Raw genomic sequence first — 17,893 nt, 5'->3', positions numbered from 1 at the left:
CTCTCCGAAATTGACAAAGAACCAGTAAGTGAATCGCCGGAAGTCCCGCCTCGCTCTGTGAGGGCAATTGTGGCGGAAGACGGGAAGTGAGGCAAAAACCCTACCCCGGAAGCGATACTGTCCTTACCGGAAGTGTGGCAACAGACACCGGAAGTTGGTTTAACGCGCCCGGAAGCGGGCGTCGCAGGCGTGGGCCACCGTTGCCAATAGCCGCGGGGAGGCGGGGAGCCAAGGGGCAGGGGTCAGTGCCCGCGGGGTGGCGTGAGCCCGGACTCCTGGGTTCTCTCCCCGGCTCGGGGAGGGGGAGGCCGGGAGCTAGGACTCCTGGGTTCTCTCCCCGGCTCGGGGAGGGGGAGGCCGGGAGCCCGGACTCCTGGGTTCTCTCCCCGGCTCGGGGAGGGGGAGGCCGGGAGCCCGGACTCCTGGGTTCTCTCCCCGGCTCGGGGAGGGGGGCTGGTATCAGTCTCCTCAGGGCTGGCAGTTCTCCAGGCCGGAGGACACGGTAGCGGGGGCATCGCCAGGTGGGAGACACCCCCCCACTCACCCCCCGTCTCTCTCCGGGCACCCTGGGCTGGCAGCACCGACAGCCTGGCGTGGTGACGCCTCGTGGGGGGCTGCGGCAAATGCCCCCCGGTGCCCCAATCCGCTCCCTGCAGCAGGTGGCCGGGCCTGGTGCCCCATGCTCCAGCCCTGCCCCGGAGGCCATGCTGGCAGGGACCAGGCCTGGCTTGGGAGGCCGCGGGCCCCTCTGCCCATGGCGGTAGGGGGCAGGTTGGGGGCTGTGCGTGCCCTCGCTCCCACACCACGGGAGCTGGGACATCTGGCTGAAGTTCTGTCTGCTTTGCAGCCCCGTCCCCGGAGCAGAGCCCATGGCCTCCCAGACGGACAAGTCCCTGCTGTCGGCAGAGCTGGAGGAGGAAGACGATGAGGAGTTCAGACAGCTGCTGCTCCAGGTCTGTGAGTGGCCCAGACCCTGTGTGTCCTCCCCCCCAGCCCCCGCCCCGGTGCAGGTCTGCCCTGGGGAGTGTTGTGGGGGCAGCATGCTGGCTCTGCTTGTGGGGCCCTGTGGGGGAGTAGGAAGCCCTTGGGGGCTGGCAGGGCTGGGTCTCAGCAAGGATCTCTCGGGGCGGTGTCGGCCCAGTGGGCTCCGCTCCCTCCCCACCTGCGGGGTTTGTGGCTCTCTGATGGCTGTGGGTAGGTGGGAGCTGGCCAAGGGTGCTGGCAGAGGAATCAGCCTCTGGCAGGAGGAGGCGGGGGGCTGATGGGCTCTGGTGGGGCAGGATCAGCCCTGTGAGGACTGGTGGGATCAGATGGGGGAATCGGTGACTGGTGGGGTCCCCGCTTGGTCCCATTCTCATTCGTTCCAGGTGATGCAGCGATTGAGTTGAGGCAGGGACGGGGGGTGGCTCATGGGGCGGGCGAGGAGGAGGAGTTGCGGGTTTATTCACAGGGCCCCGTCTGTGCTGGGGCCTCATCGCAGGTGTGTGGGTCTGGAGGGACCACGGGGTGGGCGTGGTGGGATCCGGTTCCTGCCTCATCCCTCTTTCCCTCCAGGCCACCCAGAAGATCCAGAGCGCGATGCCTTCAGTGCGTGACTTGAAACCGATCCAGCCTCAGCCTGGTACGGAGTTTGGGGTGGGGTGAGGTGGGGGAGCCCAGGGCTGGGATGCTAGTGGGCTGTGGGTCGGGAGTGAGGGGCACCCACCCCTTCCTTTCCCTCTCCTGCCAGGCTTCTGCATTAAGACCCACGCGGGCTCCCAGGAGAAGGTGTTTGTGAACATCTGCCGGTCGCTGGACATCCCGCCGCCCCCCGACCTCAGCCGCCAGGAGCTGGAGTGTCTGATTGAGTCGGACAGCGCCTCGTCCTTCCGCATCCCCATGAGCCTGGGGGAGCCTCACGCCGAGCTGGACAACAGTGAGCCCCCCTCCCCACTGTGACCCCTCAGCCCTATGGATGGAACCTGCCGCAGGGACTGGCTGGCTCAGGGGGGCAGGGAATGGGGCCTGTCCCCTCTAGGGGTGCTGGCTCCTACCCGGTCCCAGGGCAGGGACTGGCTGGCTCAGGGGGGCAGGGAATGGGGCCCGGGGCCTGTCCCCTCTCGGGACGCCGGCTCCCAGCCAGCCCCAGAGATCAGGCCGCACTGGCTCTGACCCCAGGCCGCGGTGCGAGGGGAGCTCAGAGGCCACCCGGCGGGCCAAGTGCTCACAGTCGTTCTCCGTCGCAGGCGGGAACGGCTGCACCGCGTACGACGTGGTCATCAACACCGGCTTCTTCAGCAAAGTTGAGGTAAGCGCCCCCTGCTGGGCCAAGCCCTCCTGCCCCCAAGAGCCCCACGGCTGTGGGTGTGGCCGGGGTTGGGAGCGGGGAGGGGATGCAGGTCCATAGTGGTCCCCAGGCTGTCGCCTGGGTCCGGCTGACCCTGCCCTTTCTCTGTGCCAGGCTGACCCCTTCTTCAAAGAGTTCTTCATCACGGTAGCCCTGGAGGGGCTGGCAGAGAAGTACAAGATGGACATCAATCACCCGGGTACTGTCCAGCCCAGGGCGGGGCTGCGGGTCGGGAGCGAGGGGCGCCGGCCGGGCTGGGGGGAGCCCGGGGCTGCGGGTTGGGAGCGAGGGGCGCCGGCCGGGCTGGGGGGAGCCCGGGGCTGCGGGTCGGGAGCGAGGGGCGCCGGCCGGGCTGGGGGAGGTGGGAGGCTCTTGCTCCAGTGCCCCCAATCTGCCCGTCCCCATTAACCCCTTCCCCACCGCTCTGCAGAGTGGCGAATCCTGAAGAACCGGAAGTTCATGGGCTCCATCTCGGGACAGACCATCCGCACCAAGTCCAGCCCTGTTATACAGGAGATGGACTTCAGGTGCGTGGGGGTCTGATTACTCTCCCCGCCCCCAGACTCTGCCCCCTGTGGGTCTAACTCCTTGGGTCGCTGTGGATTTTAACAACTCCCTCCTCATCCCCTTCCCCCGCCACCCCACCCCACCCCACCCCACGGCTGCTGTTCTCTGATTGCTGCTTTGGAAATCCAGTGGCAAAGAGTTCCTCTAGCTCCGTGTGTTTTGAGAAAAACGCTGGTGTGTCTGAACCCCCTAGGTCTGCCCCTTCTAATGCCCCCCCTCCCCCAGGAGTGCAGTGGGCTCTCCCCCGTCTGGCACGCACCCAGGGATGGAAAATACAACTGATCCGAGCGGACCGTGCCCAGCTCCATCGGGGTGGGGGAGGCCTAGAACCACGGCTATCTTGTGAGCCTGAGGGGCTACAAAGGATTCTCTAACACCCCCAAAAAGCCCAGCATCCCAGTTTTGCGATGGCGTCTGGCACAGGGGGCTCCGGGCAGCGGGCTGGGGAGGGCGGGGCGATGAAATCCAAGTGTTTGGGGAGGCAATGTGGTAATCAGACTGACGTGATTGCAAGGGTCTGGCTGGCCTGGTTGAAATGGTTCCCTGGCTAGTTGATTGATTGGAGGGGGCTGTGTATATTGGGGGGGGGGGCGGCCTGTGTGTATGCAGGAGGGGCTGCTAAAGGCCCCCCCTTCCATGGCCGAAATTGACCAGAAGGCTCAGGCCCGGGCGTGTCCCCTGTGGGTCTCTTGCAGTGAAGGCAGGGAGACAAGCCAGAGACCCATGGAGCCGTGATGTCCCCAGACAGACTCGGGGGGCTGGGTCCATTGCCAGGCCTTGGGGCAGATGGGGATTTTTCCTGGGTGCTCAGAGCCCCCTCTCTCTGCTGGGGTCCCCCTCCCTCTGCTGGGGTCCTGCTGGGGTCCCCCTCCCCCCCGGCAAGAGTCGCTGGCTGGGCCATGTGGCCCCTCCCCAGTGGGCCCCGGCTGTTATGGTGTCGGGCAGGGAGCTCAGACCTGTCCCCCTCTGAGCACCTGCTTTCCCCACCCCCATTTCTTTCCACAGTTCCCCTGTGCTCCCCAAATTCACCATCCTGGCGGAGCCGGCGGGAGGGCCCCCCGAATTCCTGCTGGCTGAGATCCACCTGCCCAGAGTGGTGAGTTCTGCTGAGGGGAGCTCCTGGCTGCTCCAGCCCGGGGTCTCTCCCCGCAGGGGGCGCCGTGGGGCGGGGGTGCCGGCCCTGGGGCGGGTCTCTCCCCGCAGGGGGCGCCGTGGGGCGGGGGTGCCGGCCCTGGGGCGGGTCTCTCCCCGCAGGGGGCGCCGTGGGGCGGGGGTGCCGGCCCTGGGGCGGGTCTCTCCCCGCAGGGGGTGCCGTGGGGCGGGGGTGCCGGCCCTGGGCGGGTCTCTCCCCACAGGCTCTCATGACCCCTCCCGCAGGGCTCGGCACGGGAGCTCTCCCTGGAGCTGGGGCAGGACCGGGTCGTGCTGCGTGGGGGGCCGGGCCCCTACGTCCTCGACATCTACATCCCCCACGACATCGTCCCGGAGCGCAGCCACGCCCGCTTCCACCGGCGCACCGCGGTGAGCCCCCCCCCCCGGGACCCCCGCATTTCCCCCCCCAGCCCCCCTGGGGAATCCCGCCCCTCTGCATCAGGGTGGGGTGTGCACTCGTCCCCCAGGGCAAAAACTCCCATCCCCGCAAGCCAGGGACCCCACCCCCAATGTATGACCCCTCCCCCTTGTGTGACTCCTCCCCCTCTGTCATGATCCCGCCCCCATGGTGTGGCTCCTCCTCCTCGGGCTGTGGCCCCGCCTTCTTTATGTCTAGGCTGTGGCCCCCTCCTCTCTGTCACGACCTCAGGTGTGCCCCCTCCCCACCAGGCTGTGACTCCTCCCCCTTCTCAGTGGCCCCTCCCCCTGGTTCCTCTCCCCACTTATCGCCCCCTCGTCTCCCCACAGGTGCTGACGGTGAAGATGCCCGTCCAGCCCCAGCTGGGGCCCCCCTGAGGAGACCCCCCGCTCTGCCCACAGGAGAGAATCCAGGATCCGGAGTGGGGGGCCCCCCACCAGACCAAGGGGGAGCCGGCATGTGGGGGGTTGGGGCTGCGATCCCCAGCAGAAAACCAGGACTCGTGGGTTCTTTCTCCAGCTCTGGGAGGGGAGTAGGGTCTAGTGGTTAGAGTCGGGGGGGCAGGGCTGGGAGCCAGGACTCCTGGGTTTGTCTTTCTAGCTCTTGCTCCTGGCGTGCCCAGAGATCAGCTGTCCGTGGGGGGGGCCGGGACCCTGCTGCCCTGGTATGGGGATGGGGTGGGGGCAGCTGGCTCGGGGGGCTGGCTCGTGCCCTGTCAAATCTGCACCCGAAGGCGCGCAATAAACGGTGCGACGGAAACACGGCGTCGTCCATCTGTGCCCGGCCGCCCGAGCCTCGCCCGACGGGGGGGGCGGGATGGGGCAGGAGCGCCGGCTGGGGGGCAGGGCCCGGCCTTGCCCACCGGGGGGCGCCGGTTGGGCACAGCGTGCGCGTCTCCAGCTCTTATTTCTGTCCCCGTCCGGTTTTCATTCTCTCTCCGTCCCTCCCTCTTTTCTGCCAGCTCCGCCTTCCCGGCGCTGCTTTCTCGCCTTCCCTTCGTACAGCCTGTTCCCCCCCCTTCGCAGCCGGCCCCCTCTGCCGCCCCCCAGCCATCTGCCAGCCGCGCCAGGGGCTGCAGGAGCTTCTCTGCCACCCCGAGCGGAGCCCTTTCCCCGGGGCGGGCCCTGAAAGGTGGGGCCTGGCTGGCTCAGGGGGGCGGGGAATGGGGCTTGGGGCCTGTCCCCTCTAGGGGGCGCCAGCTTCCATCCGGCCCCGGGGCAGGGACTGGCTGGCTCAGGGGGGCGGGGAATGGGGCCTTTCCCCTTGGAGGTGGGGGGGATGACGGCGGGGGGGGGAACCTGCAGCCTTTCCCTGAGGCCAGTTAAGGCCTCACTGCTGTGCTGGGGGGGCATCTCCCCGGCACCTCCCCCCAGACCACCCCGGAAAGTCAGGCTTGGGGGGTCCCAAGCCCGTTCCTGTCTCTTTACCCCCACTCCTTCCTCGGTGCATATCTTTGCATCTCATTATCCCACCCACCCATCCCATCTGGTGCTGGGAAGTGTCCATTGCTCCTGGGTTGTAATTCTCACTGGTGGGTGGGGGGGGGAGGGGCAGGACTCCTGGGTTCGCTCCCCAGCTCTGAGGGGACTGGGGTCTAGTGGTTAGAGCGTGGGGGGGTGGGGCTGGGAGCCAGGACTCCTGGGTTCTCTCCCCAGCTCGGGGAGGGGAGTGGGGTCTGGCGGTTTGTGGGGGGGGCACAGATTTGCTCAAGGCTGCCGGCTGCTCCCCCCCCTCACCTGCCAAGAAGGGGGCTGTGCCCTGAGACACTCGCACCATCTGTCTCCCACTGGGGCACGTCCCCCCCGCCCCACACACACACACCCCTCGGTCTGGGCAGCTGCCTCCCGGCTGGCTGGGGCTGCCGACAGCTGGCAGTTCCGGGGCCCAGGGGAGGGCGAGCTTGGAGCTGGCCAGGTCCACTGCCTTGGGAGGGGAGCGGGGTCCAGTGGTTAGAGCGGGGGGGGGCCTGGGAACCTGGACTCCTGGGTTCTCTCTCCAGCTTTGGGAAGGGGAGTGGGGACTAGTGGTTACAGCAGGGGGAGTGGGAGCCAGGACTCCTGGGTTCTCTCCCTGGCTCTGGCAGGGGAGTGGGGTCTAGTGGTTAGAGCGGGGGGGGGTCTGGGGGCCAGGACTCCTGGGTTCTCTCCCCGGCTCTGGGAAGAGGAGTGGGGTCTAGTGGTTAGAGCAGGGGGCTCTGGCAGCCAGGACTCCTGGGTTCTCTCCCTGGCTCTGGGAGGGGAGTGGGGTCTAGTGGTTAGAGCAGGGGGCTCTGGCAGCCAGGACTCCTGGGTTCTCTCCCTGGCTCTGGGAAGGGGAGTGGGGTCTAGTGGTTAGAGCAGGGGGCTCTGGCAGCCAGGACTCCTGGGTTCTCTCCCTGGCTCTGGGAGGGGAGTGGGGACTAGTGGTTAGAGCAGGCAGGGGGTCTGGGGGCCAGGACTCCTGGGTTCTCTCCCCGGCTCTGGGAAGGGGATGGGTTGTGCGGGTTTAGAGTCCGGGAAAGAACCCAGAAGTCCTGGCTCCTTGTCCCCGAGGGGGATTGCCGGTTCTCCACCTCGGAGCTGTCCCTGGTGCTACTCCCGGCCCCTCCCCGTGGCCTCGGGGCTGGCCCGCCGGAGCCTGGGGGCGGGGGGGGGGGGCAGAGCCAGCGGCAGCGTCCCACGCAGGATCGCCTGGATTGAGAGCCAGTGACGCGGGAGGCTCAGCGTGGGGCGGGGAGGGGGGAGCAGCTGGGGCTGGGACAGATCGGTCCTGGGCAGCCGGCGGCTGAGAGCTCCTGCCGCCGTCGGGAGCCAGAGACGGGCAGGCAAGAGCGCGGGAGAGAAGCGGAGAGAAGGGAGGGACGAGGAAGAGAAGGAACGAGACGGAAAGAGAGAGAAGAGAAAAGAAGGAAGGAAACAGGAGGGAGGCAGGAGAGAGAGACAGACACCGGCCCCCGGTGCCGCGGCCCGGAGCATGGTGCTGTGACCCAGCCCGGGCCGGTCCCGCTCGCCGCCATGCAGTTCAACAAGGAGGAATTCCAGAAGTTGGCCGGGAAGACGCTGGGCCAGGTGCACAGGTGAGGCGTGGGGAAGGGGGCGTGGGGGGGGTTGTCAGGATCTGGGCCCCTGTGGGGCCAGGATCGGGGCCCTGGTCCCTGCTTTGCCGGGGCGGACGGTGGCCAAGTGGGTGGCTTGACCTGGGCTGGGTTATGAGCCCCGACCCTCTGAGTCTTTGCCTGGCTGCCCCCCAGATCCACCCTCTCCCCCCTCCCTGAGCCCCCTGCCCCCAACCTTCACCCCTCTCTGAGTCCCCTGACCCCCAGATCCACCCCTTCTCCCTTCACCCTGCCCCCCAGAGCCACCTCTTCTTCCTCAGCGCCCCCTCCCACACCATCACTTCCCCTTAAACCCTGGCTTCAGGCCCCCCCCCCTCACTCCCCCCTAGCTTTACCCCATTTCTCAGCCCCCCCACGCTCACTCCCTGGATTCACTCCCCCATGTCTCAGCCCCCCACACGTAACCCTAGACTCACCTGCTGCACCCCCACGGTTCACCGCCCCCACACACACACTCCCCTCCCTTCCCAAACCCCGCCTTGATGCCCAGGGGCAGATGCCAGGCCCTTCCCTTCCGCGCATACCTATACCCAACTCTTTGCCAGCCCCTGCACCCCACCCCAATTCGCTTGGGGGTGCGCCCCAGATCTGCCTTGGGAAGCGTCTCCCTCCCCATCCGCCCTTCCTGGGGCGGATGCGATAGAGATATTTGCTTTCTATTTATAACCTTCATCCATTCATCATCTCCCCCCCCCCCCCCCCCCGACCCTCTCTAATCCCCCCGCTTTGGCCTTTACACACTGGCTGAGTTCTGTATTTCTGCAGCTTGGTGCAATTTCTCCCCCCCCCCCCCCCCCACTCCCTTGATGAAGTTTGAACCCTTCTGTGGGTCAGGTGGGATGGGGGGGAAACAGGCCCATTGGGCTGGGAGACCTAGGGGGAGGTTGCGATGAGTGTGGAGTGGATCACACAATGCTGGGGTCGCCCTGCAAGGCGGGGGGCGGGATACACACAAACGCGAGAATAATATTGCAGGTCATGCAGTTGCCGGAGTGGGGCTGGGATGGGGCCTGGTGTGGGTCCTTGCTGCCCCCTGCTGGAGGGGACGGGCCCTGCGCTGTGTGCCCCGCACACCTGGCGAGCATCGGCATGTGGGTATCCCTTGGAAGTGGGGGCGTGCCGTGTGGGGGTGTGCTGTGGGGGGGGTTGAACGAAAGCCATGAATTCCCGCCCCGCGCCCCAGCCCGCAGGCCTGGTCCGTAGCCGCCCGGCGCTGCCGTCCCCGGGGGAGGTGGGGTGGAGGCGGATCGATGCGGAGCCGGGACATTGTGTTGTTCGCAAACCGCCGAGTGAGCAGAACAAACCCCGGCCCTGGCACGGAGACGGACCCCGGTGCCCTTACGTAACTGGCCCGGATTCCGCCGAAGAGTGGGTCCCACCAGAGCCAAACCTCATGAAATATGCACCAGGTTTCTAAATGGATCCCGCGCGATTTATTTATACGGCGAGCGAGAAACCCTGCGCGAGAGGCTCCGGCTAGGAGCTGTGCAAAGCAGGAGGTGATTAGATCAAAGCCCTCTGTGTGTGTCATAACAATTTCTGTGCGTATAATCTATATTAATGTGTGTGTGTATATATATATATATATATATGTATGTGTATATATATATATTCCCTTCTATAGCTAATCAAAGGGGTGTCTATTGTGTAATCATCCCATCTGTGAGCTTTTCTGTGTGTTACATGCAATAAAATATACACACCCAGATGTGATGATATATAATATCTAGCTACACATACTTTTCCACAAATACACAGCTATCTGCATGTAATAAACCCTAAGTGCATGGGTGTGTATGTAATATATGTGTGCGCACACACAGATTTGGTGGTATATGGTATATGAACACGTAATAAAAACGATGCAATAAACACGCATATATATTTATATATACACACACCCGTGTATCTGTGGACACATTCCCAGGTGCGTGTCTATATATTGTATATAGAATCGGAGGACGGGCAGGGACCTCGAGGGGTCGTCTAGTCCGGACCCCGGCGCTCACGGCAGGACTAAGTATTATCTAGACCAGTGGGTCGCGGTGGCTCTGGTTAGCACCGGTGACCGGGCCGTTAAAAGTCCCGTCGGTGGGGCTGCCTGGCTGAGGCAGGCTGGTCCTGACCTGTCCGCGCTGCGCCCCAGAAGTGTCCAGCAGCAGATCCGGCTCCTAGGCGGTGGGGCCACGGGGCTCTGCGCGCTGTCCCTGCCCCGAGCACCGGCGCCACACTCCCATTGGCTGGTTCCTGGCCAATGGGAGCTGGGGAGGGGGCGGTGTCTGTGGGTGAGAGCAGCTTGCGTGCCTCCACCTTGGAGCCGGACCTGCTGCTGGCTGCTTCCGGGGTGCAGAGCGGTGCCAGGCCCGGCGGGAAGCCTGCCTCAGCACCCCTGCTGCACCGCTGACCGGGAGACGCCCGAGGTAACCCTGTGCCCCAGCCCTGAGCCCCCCACACCTAAACCCAGAGCCCCTTCCTGCACCCCAAACCCCTCATCCCTGACCCCACCCCAGAGCCCTGACCCCCTCCTGCACCCCAATCCCCTAGCCCAGCCCTGAGCCCCCCAAACCCAGTCCCCTCCTGCACCCCAAACCCTTCCTCCTCAGCCCCACCCCAGAGCCTGCACCCAGAGCCCTCACCCCCTCCCACACCCCAAACCCCTCACCCCCAGCTCCGCGGGGTCATGGGCATCAACAATTTTTCTTCAACTGGGTCGCCAGAAACAAAGTGTTGAAACCCACCGGTCTAGGCCTTCCATCGTTGGTATAACATCCTGAATACGGACAAAATAAAATCTCTTTGCATAGATGTCTATCAATTCCACACCCATTTACACATGGACACTATCACAGATCTGCTTGTGTCTATATGTGTGTCTAAGGGGTGTGTCTGCGCACGAGAGAGCCACCCACAGAGTGTATTCGATATATAACGTATAAACGCCGGCTGTGATCGATCAAGCCAAATCTGGGGGCCGCAGATCTGGGTGCGTATCTCTTCCCTCGCCTACGCTCTGGGCGCACGTGGATGAAACTGACGTTAAAAGACCAGGACTAAGGGCGGCAAGCCAAGTGCTCCAGAAACGTCCCATGGAAGGTTCTTCACTGTCCTTAATTTGGGTCCCCTTGGGCGCCGGTCTTTCCAGACCGTCCTTAACTCCGTCCGCACCTGCTGCTTTTAACGCCGGGCTGGCGCCTCAGGGCGCGGCCGGGGCTCATTACAGGGCGGCTCTTCCCTGTCGAGTTTTGGCCTCGTCGCTCGACATTCGCTTTTCTCTTCAGCCCCCCACGGGGCGGCCTCGCACCTTGTTCCCGGCACATGGTTCAACCCGCCCCCCTGCTGGCTGAGCCGAGTTTGATCCCTTCCGGGCTTCCCATGAGTGGGTTCCTTTCTCCCCGCGCCGGGCGAGGGGCTGAGCCCCATGATCACCGCCAGGGAGCTGACCCGCTTGGCTCCACCTAGGGCCGGTGGGTGCAGAGGGCTCCCAGCATGGCGGGTACCTGGAAACCCTGGCTCGAGGGGCCCCGTCTGGCCTCGCCCAGGTGCTCCGGGGCGGGTCGGGGATAGGAGCCAGTCAGCTCCCCACAGCTCCTGTCCCTTCCTCCAACACCCTGCCGCAGGGCCCGCCGGCCTCCTGGCCGCAGCAGCTCTCCCCAGCCACCCCTCTATCTATCCATCCATCCCCAGCCACCCCTCTATCTATCTATCCATCCATCCCCAGCCACCCCTCTATCTATCTATCCATCCATCCCCAGCCACCCCTCTATCTATCTATCCCCATCCGCCCCTCTATGTATTCATCCATCCCCGTCCACCCCTCTATCTATCCCCAGCCACCCCCTCTATCTATCCATCCCCAGCCACCCCCTCTCTCTCTATCTATCTATCCCCATCCGCTCCTCTATCTATCCATCCATCCCCAGCCACTCTCTCTACCTATTTATCTAACCCCAGCCACCCCATCTATCCATCTATCCACCCCCAGACACCCCATCTATCTATCCATCCCCAGACACCCTCTATCCAGCCATCCCCAGCCACCCATCTATCTATCTATCTATCTTTTCCATCTCCAGCCACCCCCTCTATCCATCTATCCATCCCCAGACACCCCCTCTGTCTATCTATCCATCCCCAGCCACCCCCCATCTATCCCCCTCCACTCCCTCTATCCATCCCCAGCCACCCCTATCTATCTATCTATCTATCTATCCCCCTCCACTTCCTCTATCTATCCCCACCCACCCCCTCTATCTATCTATCTATCTATTTCACACACACACACAAGATTTGTGCAGGAAGGCGTTGGGTCTTTTGCCAGCAGCCGACACCTTTCAGGGTCACGGGAGGCCAGTGCAAAGTCGAAAGGCCGTTCGATATTTTTCCCTTCGCTGCTGTGAACTAGACAGCTGGGCCGGGGCTAATCCTCCCGCCCGGCTCCCAACGTGAAATTGCTTCTTGTCATGTGCCAAGGCCGGATCCTGTGTGTGCCTGTGTCCCGGCCTCCCCTTGCTTGAGCGGATGAGTCCTTCTGTGTGTGTGTGTGTGTGTGTGTGTGTGTAAGAGAGAAATTGGGCCCAAATTTCCCAAGAGATTTAGGAACCCAAAGATGTAGCAAGAGGCACTCCAGGGGTTTTGACAGTGCCTCGGTATCTGGTGACAGTCTCTGTTTCTCTCCGAATCCCCAGCTCCCAGAGTCCTGGGATTTTGTGAAAATGTCAGCTTCCATTTAAAAGAAAATAGTAATCCTTTTAGATCTCCCGGCTGGGGCAAAAAGCTTAAAAAACATCCCTAGAGGCATAGGGGTGAGGGGCAGCACCCACAGCTACCCGGGTATGTGAGGTGGCAGGAATGGGAGGGCACATACAGCCCCTGGCATGGGGGACAACCGGGGGGTTGTAGGGAATCCCTGGGAGGGAAGCGGGGCACCCAGGGAGCTGGCAGCAGGGGAATGGAGGTTTTCATTTTGTTCCACGTGACCCCCCCCCATGTGCGTGGGGGAGACAGTATTGCTCCCTGAGATCTGCTATTTCCCTTGACCCAGAGCAGGGTGGCCCAGGGGTTAGGACACAGCCTAGGAGATGGCAAACATGGTTCCAGCATGTACCCTGCCACAGACTCCCCAGGTGACCCTGGTTCAGTCACTTAGCCTCTCCCCAGCCCCCCTCTGTACCATGGGATAATAGCCTGCCCCAAGGATGGGAGTCAGGTAGGTGACCCAGGTAGATTCGAGTGAACCATCTCTGTAGGGAACTTGAAAACCTGCTTTGTGGGTTAAACTGTTAACGCCCCAGGCCATGAAAACTACCCACAACTGCCAGCCATGTCTGGGGTGGCTCCTCCTGGGAAAGGGGCTGGAAGTCCGGACTCCTGGGTTCTCTCCCCACTGCTGAGAGGGGAGTGGGGTCTAGTGTTAGAGCAGGGGGTGCTGAGATCCAGGACGCCTGGGTTCTGCCCTGGCTCTGAGCGGGGAGTAGGGTCTAGTGGTTAGAGCTGGGAGGTGCCAGGAACCGGGACTTGTGCAACCTTTCCCCTCCCTCCAAGGACTTTCGCCGAGGCGGGGAGAGCCCAGCTTCCTTTCGACCAGCCCTTCCAGGGCGTGCTGAATAATTCATGCCTTTTCGAGCCATAGCTGCATCCTGCCTCATCTATATTTCATGGCGCTGAAGTTGGCTCCATAGAAATTTTTTCCCTTCCAACACCCTGTGTTTAAGTCTCACGACTCTGGAATCCCTGAACCCGCCCAGAGCCCCGAGCAAGGAACCAGCCCTGATTTCAGCTCCGTTTTCACTCCAGCCTGTCGAAGTCTTGTCATTGGACTGAAGGGTTTAAATTGTCTTTAGAGCAGGGGAGGGGCAGGGAGCCAGGACTCCTGGGTTCTCTCCCCGCTCTGGGAGGGGTGGGTCTAGTGGGTGAGAGCAGGGGGAGTCTGGGGGCCAGCCTCCTGGGTTCTCTCCCTGGCTTTGGAAGGGGAGTGGAGTCCAGTGGTTAAAGCGGGGCTGGGTGCCAGGACTCCTGGGTTCGATCCCTGGCTTTGGGAGGGGAGTGGGGTCTGGTGGTTGGGGGTCTGGGGGCCAGGACTCCTGGGTTCTGGCCCTGGCGGAGGAGTTTAGTGGTATTTTGTTTGAATTTGAGTGTCCGTTTTGTGTGTGCATTGAATTTTCTCTCCTTTGACTGGGGAATTTGAACTGCGTTTTTAAAAATATATCCGAACCCTCTGTACCCGTATCTGTCTATATTGCAGATTTTTCCAACTGAGCACAGCTGCCTTCGGGTTTTTAGAGCATGTGCTTGTTTTTATTTGATTCTGATTGCTTAGGGTTGCATTTGGCTTGGAGTCTTTAATTGGTGCAGCCAGTTTCATGTTTTTATTCCCTTCTTAGTTCGAAGGACGAGGATTATTTAATTAATTAGCATTGTTGGATATAATTAACCACTTCATTTAGACGATCTTATTTATTTAGCTTAATTTCAGCTGTTTCCCACCCTGTTGATTTTGATTCATTACGGTTGTGCTGGTTTCTTGTTTGCATGTTACTTAATTGCAGCGAATGCATTTGTGATGCCATTTGGGTGCCTAGGCGCTCCAGTCATGCATTGTGCTAGGTGCTGTGAATTTGTATTGCTATTAGGTGCATTACGGTAGCGCCCAGGAGCCCCGGACACAGCCGAGGACCCCATGGCGCCAGGCGCTGCGCATTGTTAGGTGTATTACAGTAGCGCCCAGGAGCCCCAGAGACGGCCCAGGGCCCCATGGCGCCAGCCGCTGCGCATTGTTAGGTGTATTACGGTAGCGCCCAGGAGCCCCAGAGACGGCCCAGGGCCCCATGGCGCCAGCCGCTGCGCATTGTTAGGTGTATTACGGTAGCGCCCAGGAGCCCCAGAGACGGCCCAGGACCCCATGGCGCCAGGCGCTGCGCATTGTTAGGTGTATTACGGTAGCGCCCAGGAGCCCCAGAGACGGCCCAGGATCCCATGGCGCCAGGTGCTGTGCATTGTTAGGTGTATTACGGTAGCGCCCAGGCGCCCCAGAGACGGCCCAGGACCCCATGGTGCCAGGTGCTGTGCATTGTTAGGTGTATTACGGTAGCGCCCAGGAGCCCCAGAGACGGCCCAGGGCCCCATGGCGCCAGGCGCTGCGCATTGTTAGGTGTATTACGGTAGCACCCAGGAGCCCCAGAGACGGCCCAGGGCCCCATGGCGCCAGGCGCTGCACATTGTTAGGTGTATTACAGAATCATAGAATATCAGGGTTGGAAGGGACCTTAGGAGGTATCTAGTCCAACCCCCTGCTCAAAGCAGGACCAATCCCCAATTTTTGCCCCAGATCCCTCAATGGCCCCCTCAAGGATTGAGCTCACAACCCTGGGTTTAGCAGGCCACTGCTCAAACCACTGAACTATCCCTCCCTTGCGCATTATTAGGTGTATTACGGTAGCACCCAGGGGCCCCAGAGACGGCCCAGGGCCCCACGGCTGCGCAGACCCTGAACTAAAAGCCAGCCTGGGCCCCGGCCCCGAAGAGCCACCAGGGCTGGACAAGAGGTGCTGGCTAGAGACAGTCGGACGGGGGAACCCGGAGCAGGACTGAGATACTGTGGGCGGGGGCAGCACGGGAGCCCCCCAGCGCCTGGCCCCACTGGCATCCCAGCCGGGACGAGCCTGAGGCGGGAGCCAGAGGCGGGTAACGAGGTGGCTGTGCCGGTGCTCACGGGGGCGCCTGCCCCGTGTGGGGGGCAGCTGGGAGCTGTCAGCGCGGCCATGAATGAGCGAGGCGAGGCCACGGGGGGGGGGTCCGGCAGCTTGTGACTGATGTGCTAGCGACGGGCAGCCAGCGAACAGAGACCTGACGCGGGCACAGCGACGGGCACGGGGAACAAGCTGCAGGGGTCTACGAGCAGGGCATGTCTGTGTTTGCCAAGAGCAGAGACCCGGGGTGTATTTACACCACAACGGGACCCCTCGCTCTTCCCAAGCGGGCAGTCAGGTCCCCTGCTCAGCACGCCCCCCAGAGTACAGTGGTCTGAGCTGCGACTCGCTGCCGAGGGAGCAGCCTGTTTTCTCTCTCTCTGGTTTTGGGCCCTGAGTCTTCAGAGAACCAAACACACTCCTGAGCTTGGCTTTGAAACTCCTGCGATTTTCCAACCAACACCCAGGCCTTGCTTTGACTTGGCCCCTTTTCAAGCTTTTCTCTGCAACTTTGAAAGTGCAAACCATAAATTACGACTGCGGTCGTCGACCTCTAACCCCCCCTGGGTTTAGCCGAGATTTGCGGCCAGGGGAGAGGCTCTTTCCGAGGAGCGAGACATGGATGGTACAAGACGAGCCAATTGGGGTGGGGTGTTTTTTTTTTTCCTTTTGGCATTTTTTATTGGCTTCCTAAATTTGGGCCAAGTTCCAGATTGGGGAGGGGCAAAAAAGGATGCCGTCTCAATGTTTCGCTTTGAAATTTCTCCCGTTCTACCAAAGAAATAACCACGAAACCAGCTCAGGAAAAAGCCCAGCGCCAAATGGATTCTTTCCCCCCTTTAATGTTTGGGTGCGCCGGAAATTTCGAACCGTTTTCCTCCAGCTGGCGCGACGGATTTTTCCCCAGGTTTTCCCGATTGGCAGAGCTCGGCAACCTCCAGGACGCGCCCAGCCCCAGCCAGGAGGCGGGGAGAGTCAGAGGGCCACAAAACCTGCCCGGTTGGGAGGGCCCAGGCTGGAGGCCGGCCTGGTATTCGTGTTTGCTTCAACCGGAGCGGCTCGGTTCGCAAACCGGCCGGAGTCCCCGAGGGCCGGTGGAGGAGCCACCGCAGCCAGTGGTTAATTCTCCGGGCCGTTCAACATTTGCATCTTGGCTCCTGTCTGAATCGGTCCAGCTTCCGCGTCAGTCCTTTGCCAGATTAAAGACGCCTTCGTTAGCAAATTTCCCCACGTTGGTCACCCCCCAACCTTCTCCTTCTTAAGCTGCACTCATGCCCCCCCTCCGCGTTCCTGCCCCATGGGGGGCAGCCAGGCCCATTTGGGTGGGCGGCTGCTCTCCGCCCTCCCCGGTCACCTTCTGTGGCGGGATTTAGGCGTCCGGCGGCTAATTCCCCGGCAGCAAGGGTCATCTCCGGCCCCATACAGTGAGCGGGGGGAGATCGGGGGGAGTGCAGATGGATACCCCTGTTGGCTGGTGGGGTAAGGGGCTGGGGGGTCAGCCCCATAGGGAGAGCAGGCACACAGACACACTCCCCCCCCACCAGAGAAACACACATTTACACCCAACCCTAACCCGGGATCCCCCGCCAGCCCCACATGGATTTCAAGACCTGGGTCAGAGGTCCCCACTCCCCAGTATTGCCTTCTCCCCCCCAGAGCAGGACTCGTTCCCCCCAGCAGGGGGTGCCAGGCACACACACACAGCGCATGACCCGGCCCCTCCAGCAGGGGGCGCCAGGGACACACACACAGCGCAGGGCCCGCCCCTCCTGCAGGGGGGCGCCAGGGAACGCGCACACAGCGCAGGACCCTGCCCCTCCAGCAGGGGCAGCAGCACACACACAGCGCAGGGCCCGGCCCCTCCAGCAGGGATGCCAGGGACGCGCGCGCACACACACACACCACACACACACACACACACACAGAGCGCAGGGCCCGGCCCCTCCAGCAGGGGGCGCAGGGACACACACACGCGCAGGGCCGGCCCCTCCAGCAGGGGGCGCAGGGACGCGCACACACACACACACACACACACACACACACAGCGCAGGGCCGGCCCCTCCAGCAGGGGGCAGCAGACCCCCCCCCCAGACAAACACACAATCGGGGCCGCTCTGCTCTCACTAGCTGGGGCTGGGGGGGCTGTAGCAGCTCGGGACAGCTTGTGCGAAGGAGGGGGGGGGCGTGTGCAACGCCCAGCTCCAGCCCGGCTGCGGGTATTCACAAGCGGATGAGGCAGCTTGGCCAGGAGCCCAGCACGGGGCTTAGCGCGGCTCCCATATGGTCCCGCTGCGCCACGTGGCATCGGGCACCGGCGCCAACTCCCCCCCCTTCCGCCCCCCCCCCCAACACGCCGGGGCTGGGATTGCGGCAGGCTGGGCAGAACTGGGCTGGTGCAGAGCCCGGCGCTGCACTGCGGCACTAGGGGGCGCTGGGGAGCGGGGGCAGGGCAGGGGAGTCAGCAGGGGGCACTGGGAGCGGGGTGGGGGGCTCAGCAGGGGGCGCTGGTCTGCAGGGAGCAGGGCGGGGGCTCAGCAGGGGGTGCTGGTGTGCGGGGGGCAGGCCGGGGGATCAGAAGGGGGTGCTGGGCTGGGGGGGCAGGGCATGGGGATCAGAAGGGGGCGCTGGGGAGCGGGGGGCAGGGCAGGGGT

At 63.1% G+C, this 17,893-nt stretch overlaps 2 protein-coding genes across 6 annotated transcripts in view; both read left to right on the top strand.

Annotated features, from left to right (window-relative positions):
• The first annotated feature begins 109 nt into the window (after positions 1-109).
• On the top strand, positions 110-5,222 carry PIH1D1 (PIH1 domain containing 1). Of its 5 annotated transcripts, none has more exons than XM_037888684.2 (10): positions 110-241; positions 848-953; positions 1,555-1,621; positions 1,730-1,915; positions 2,226-2,287; positions 2,441-2,525; positions 2,757-2,853; positions 3,899-3,989; positions 4,271-4,414; positions 4,793-5,222. In XM_037888684.2, exons 2-10 carry the CDS (start codon positions 870-872, stop codon positions 4,838-4,840), a joined length of 864 nt encoding a protein of 287 aa, XP_037744612.1. In that variant the 5' UTR covers positions 110-241; positions 848-869; the 3' UTR covers positions 4,841-5,222. The 5 variants fall into 5 exon arrangements, with proteins under 5 accessions (XP_037744612.1, XP_043390225.1, XP_037744614.1 ...); XM_037888686.2 differs by having other exon boundaries at positions 127-220; XM_037888685.2 differs by having other exon boundaries at positions 192-521.
• A 1,781-nt stretch (positions 5,223-7,003) lies between these two features.
• Positions 7,004-17,893, top strand: part of SLC17A7 (solute carrier family 17 member 7) — a 21,191-nt gene continuing 10,301 nt past the window's right edge. The window contains 1 exon segment of the mRNA XM_043534892.1: positions 7,004-7,518. Within this exon segment, the coding sequence (XP_043390827.1) occupies positions 7,457-7,518 (62 nt within the window). The 5' untranslated portion in view covers positions 7,004-7,456.

Source organism: Chelonia mydas, chromosome 23 (assembly GCF_015237465.2).
Source record: "Chelonia mydas isolate rCheMyd1 chromosome 23, rCheMyd1.pri.v2, whole genome shotgun sequence".
NCBI lineage: Eukaryota > Metazoa > Chordata > Testudines > Cheloniidae > Chelonia > Chelonia mydas.
Note: the sequence above shows the minus strand (reverse complement) of the source record. Positions and strands in the feature narration are given on the sequence as shown.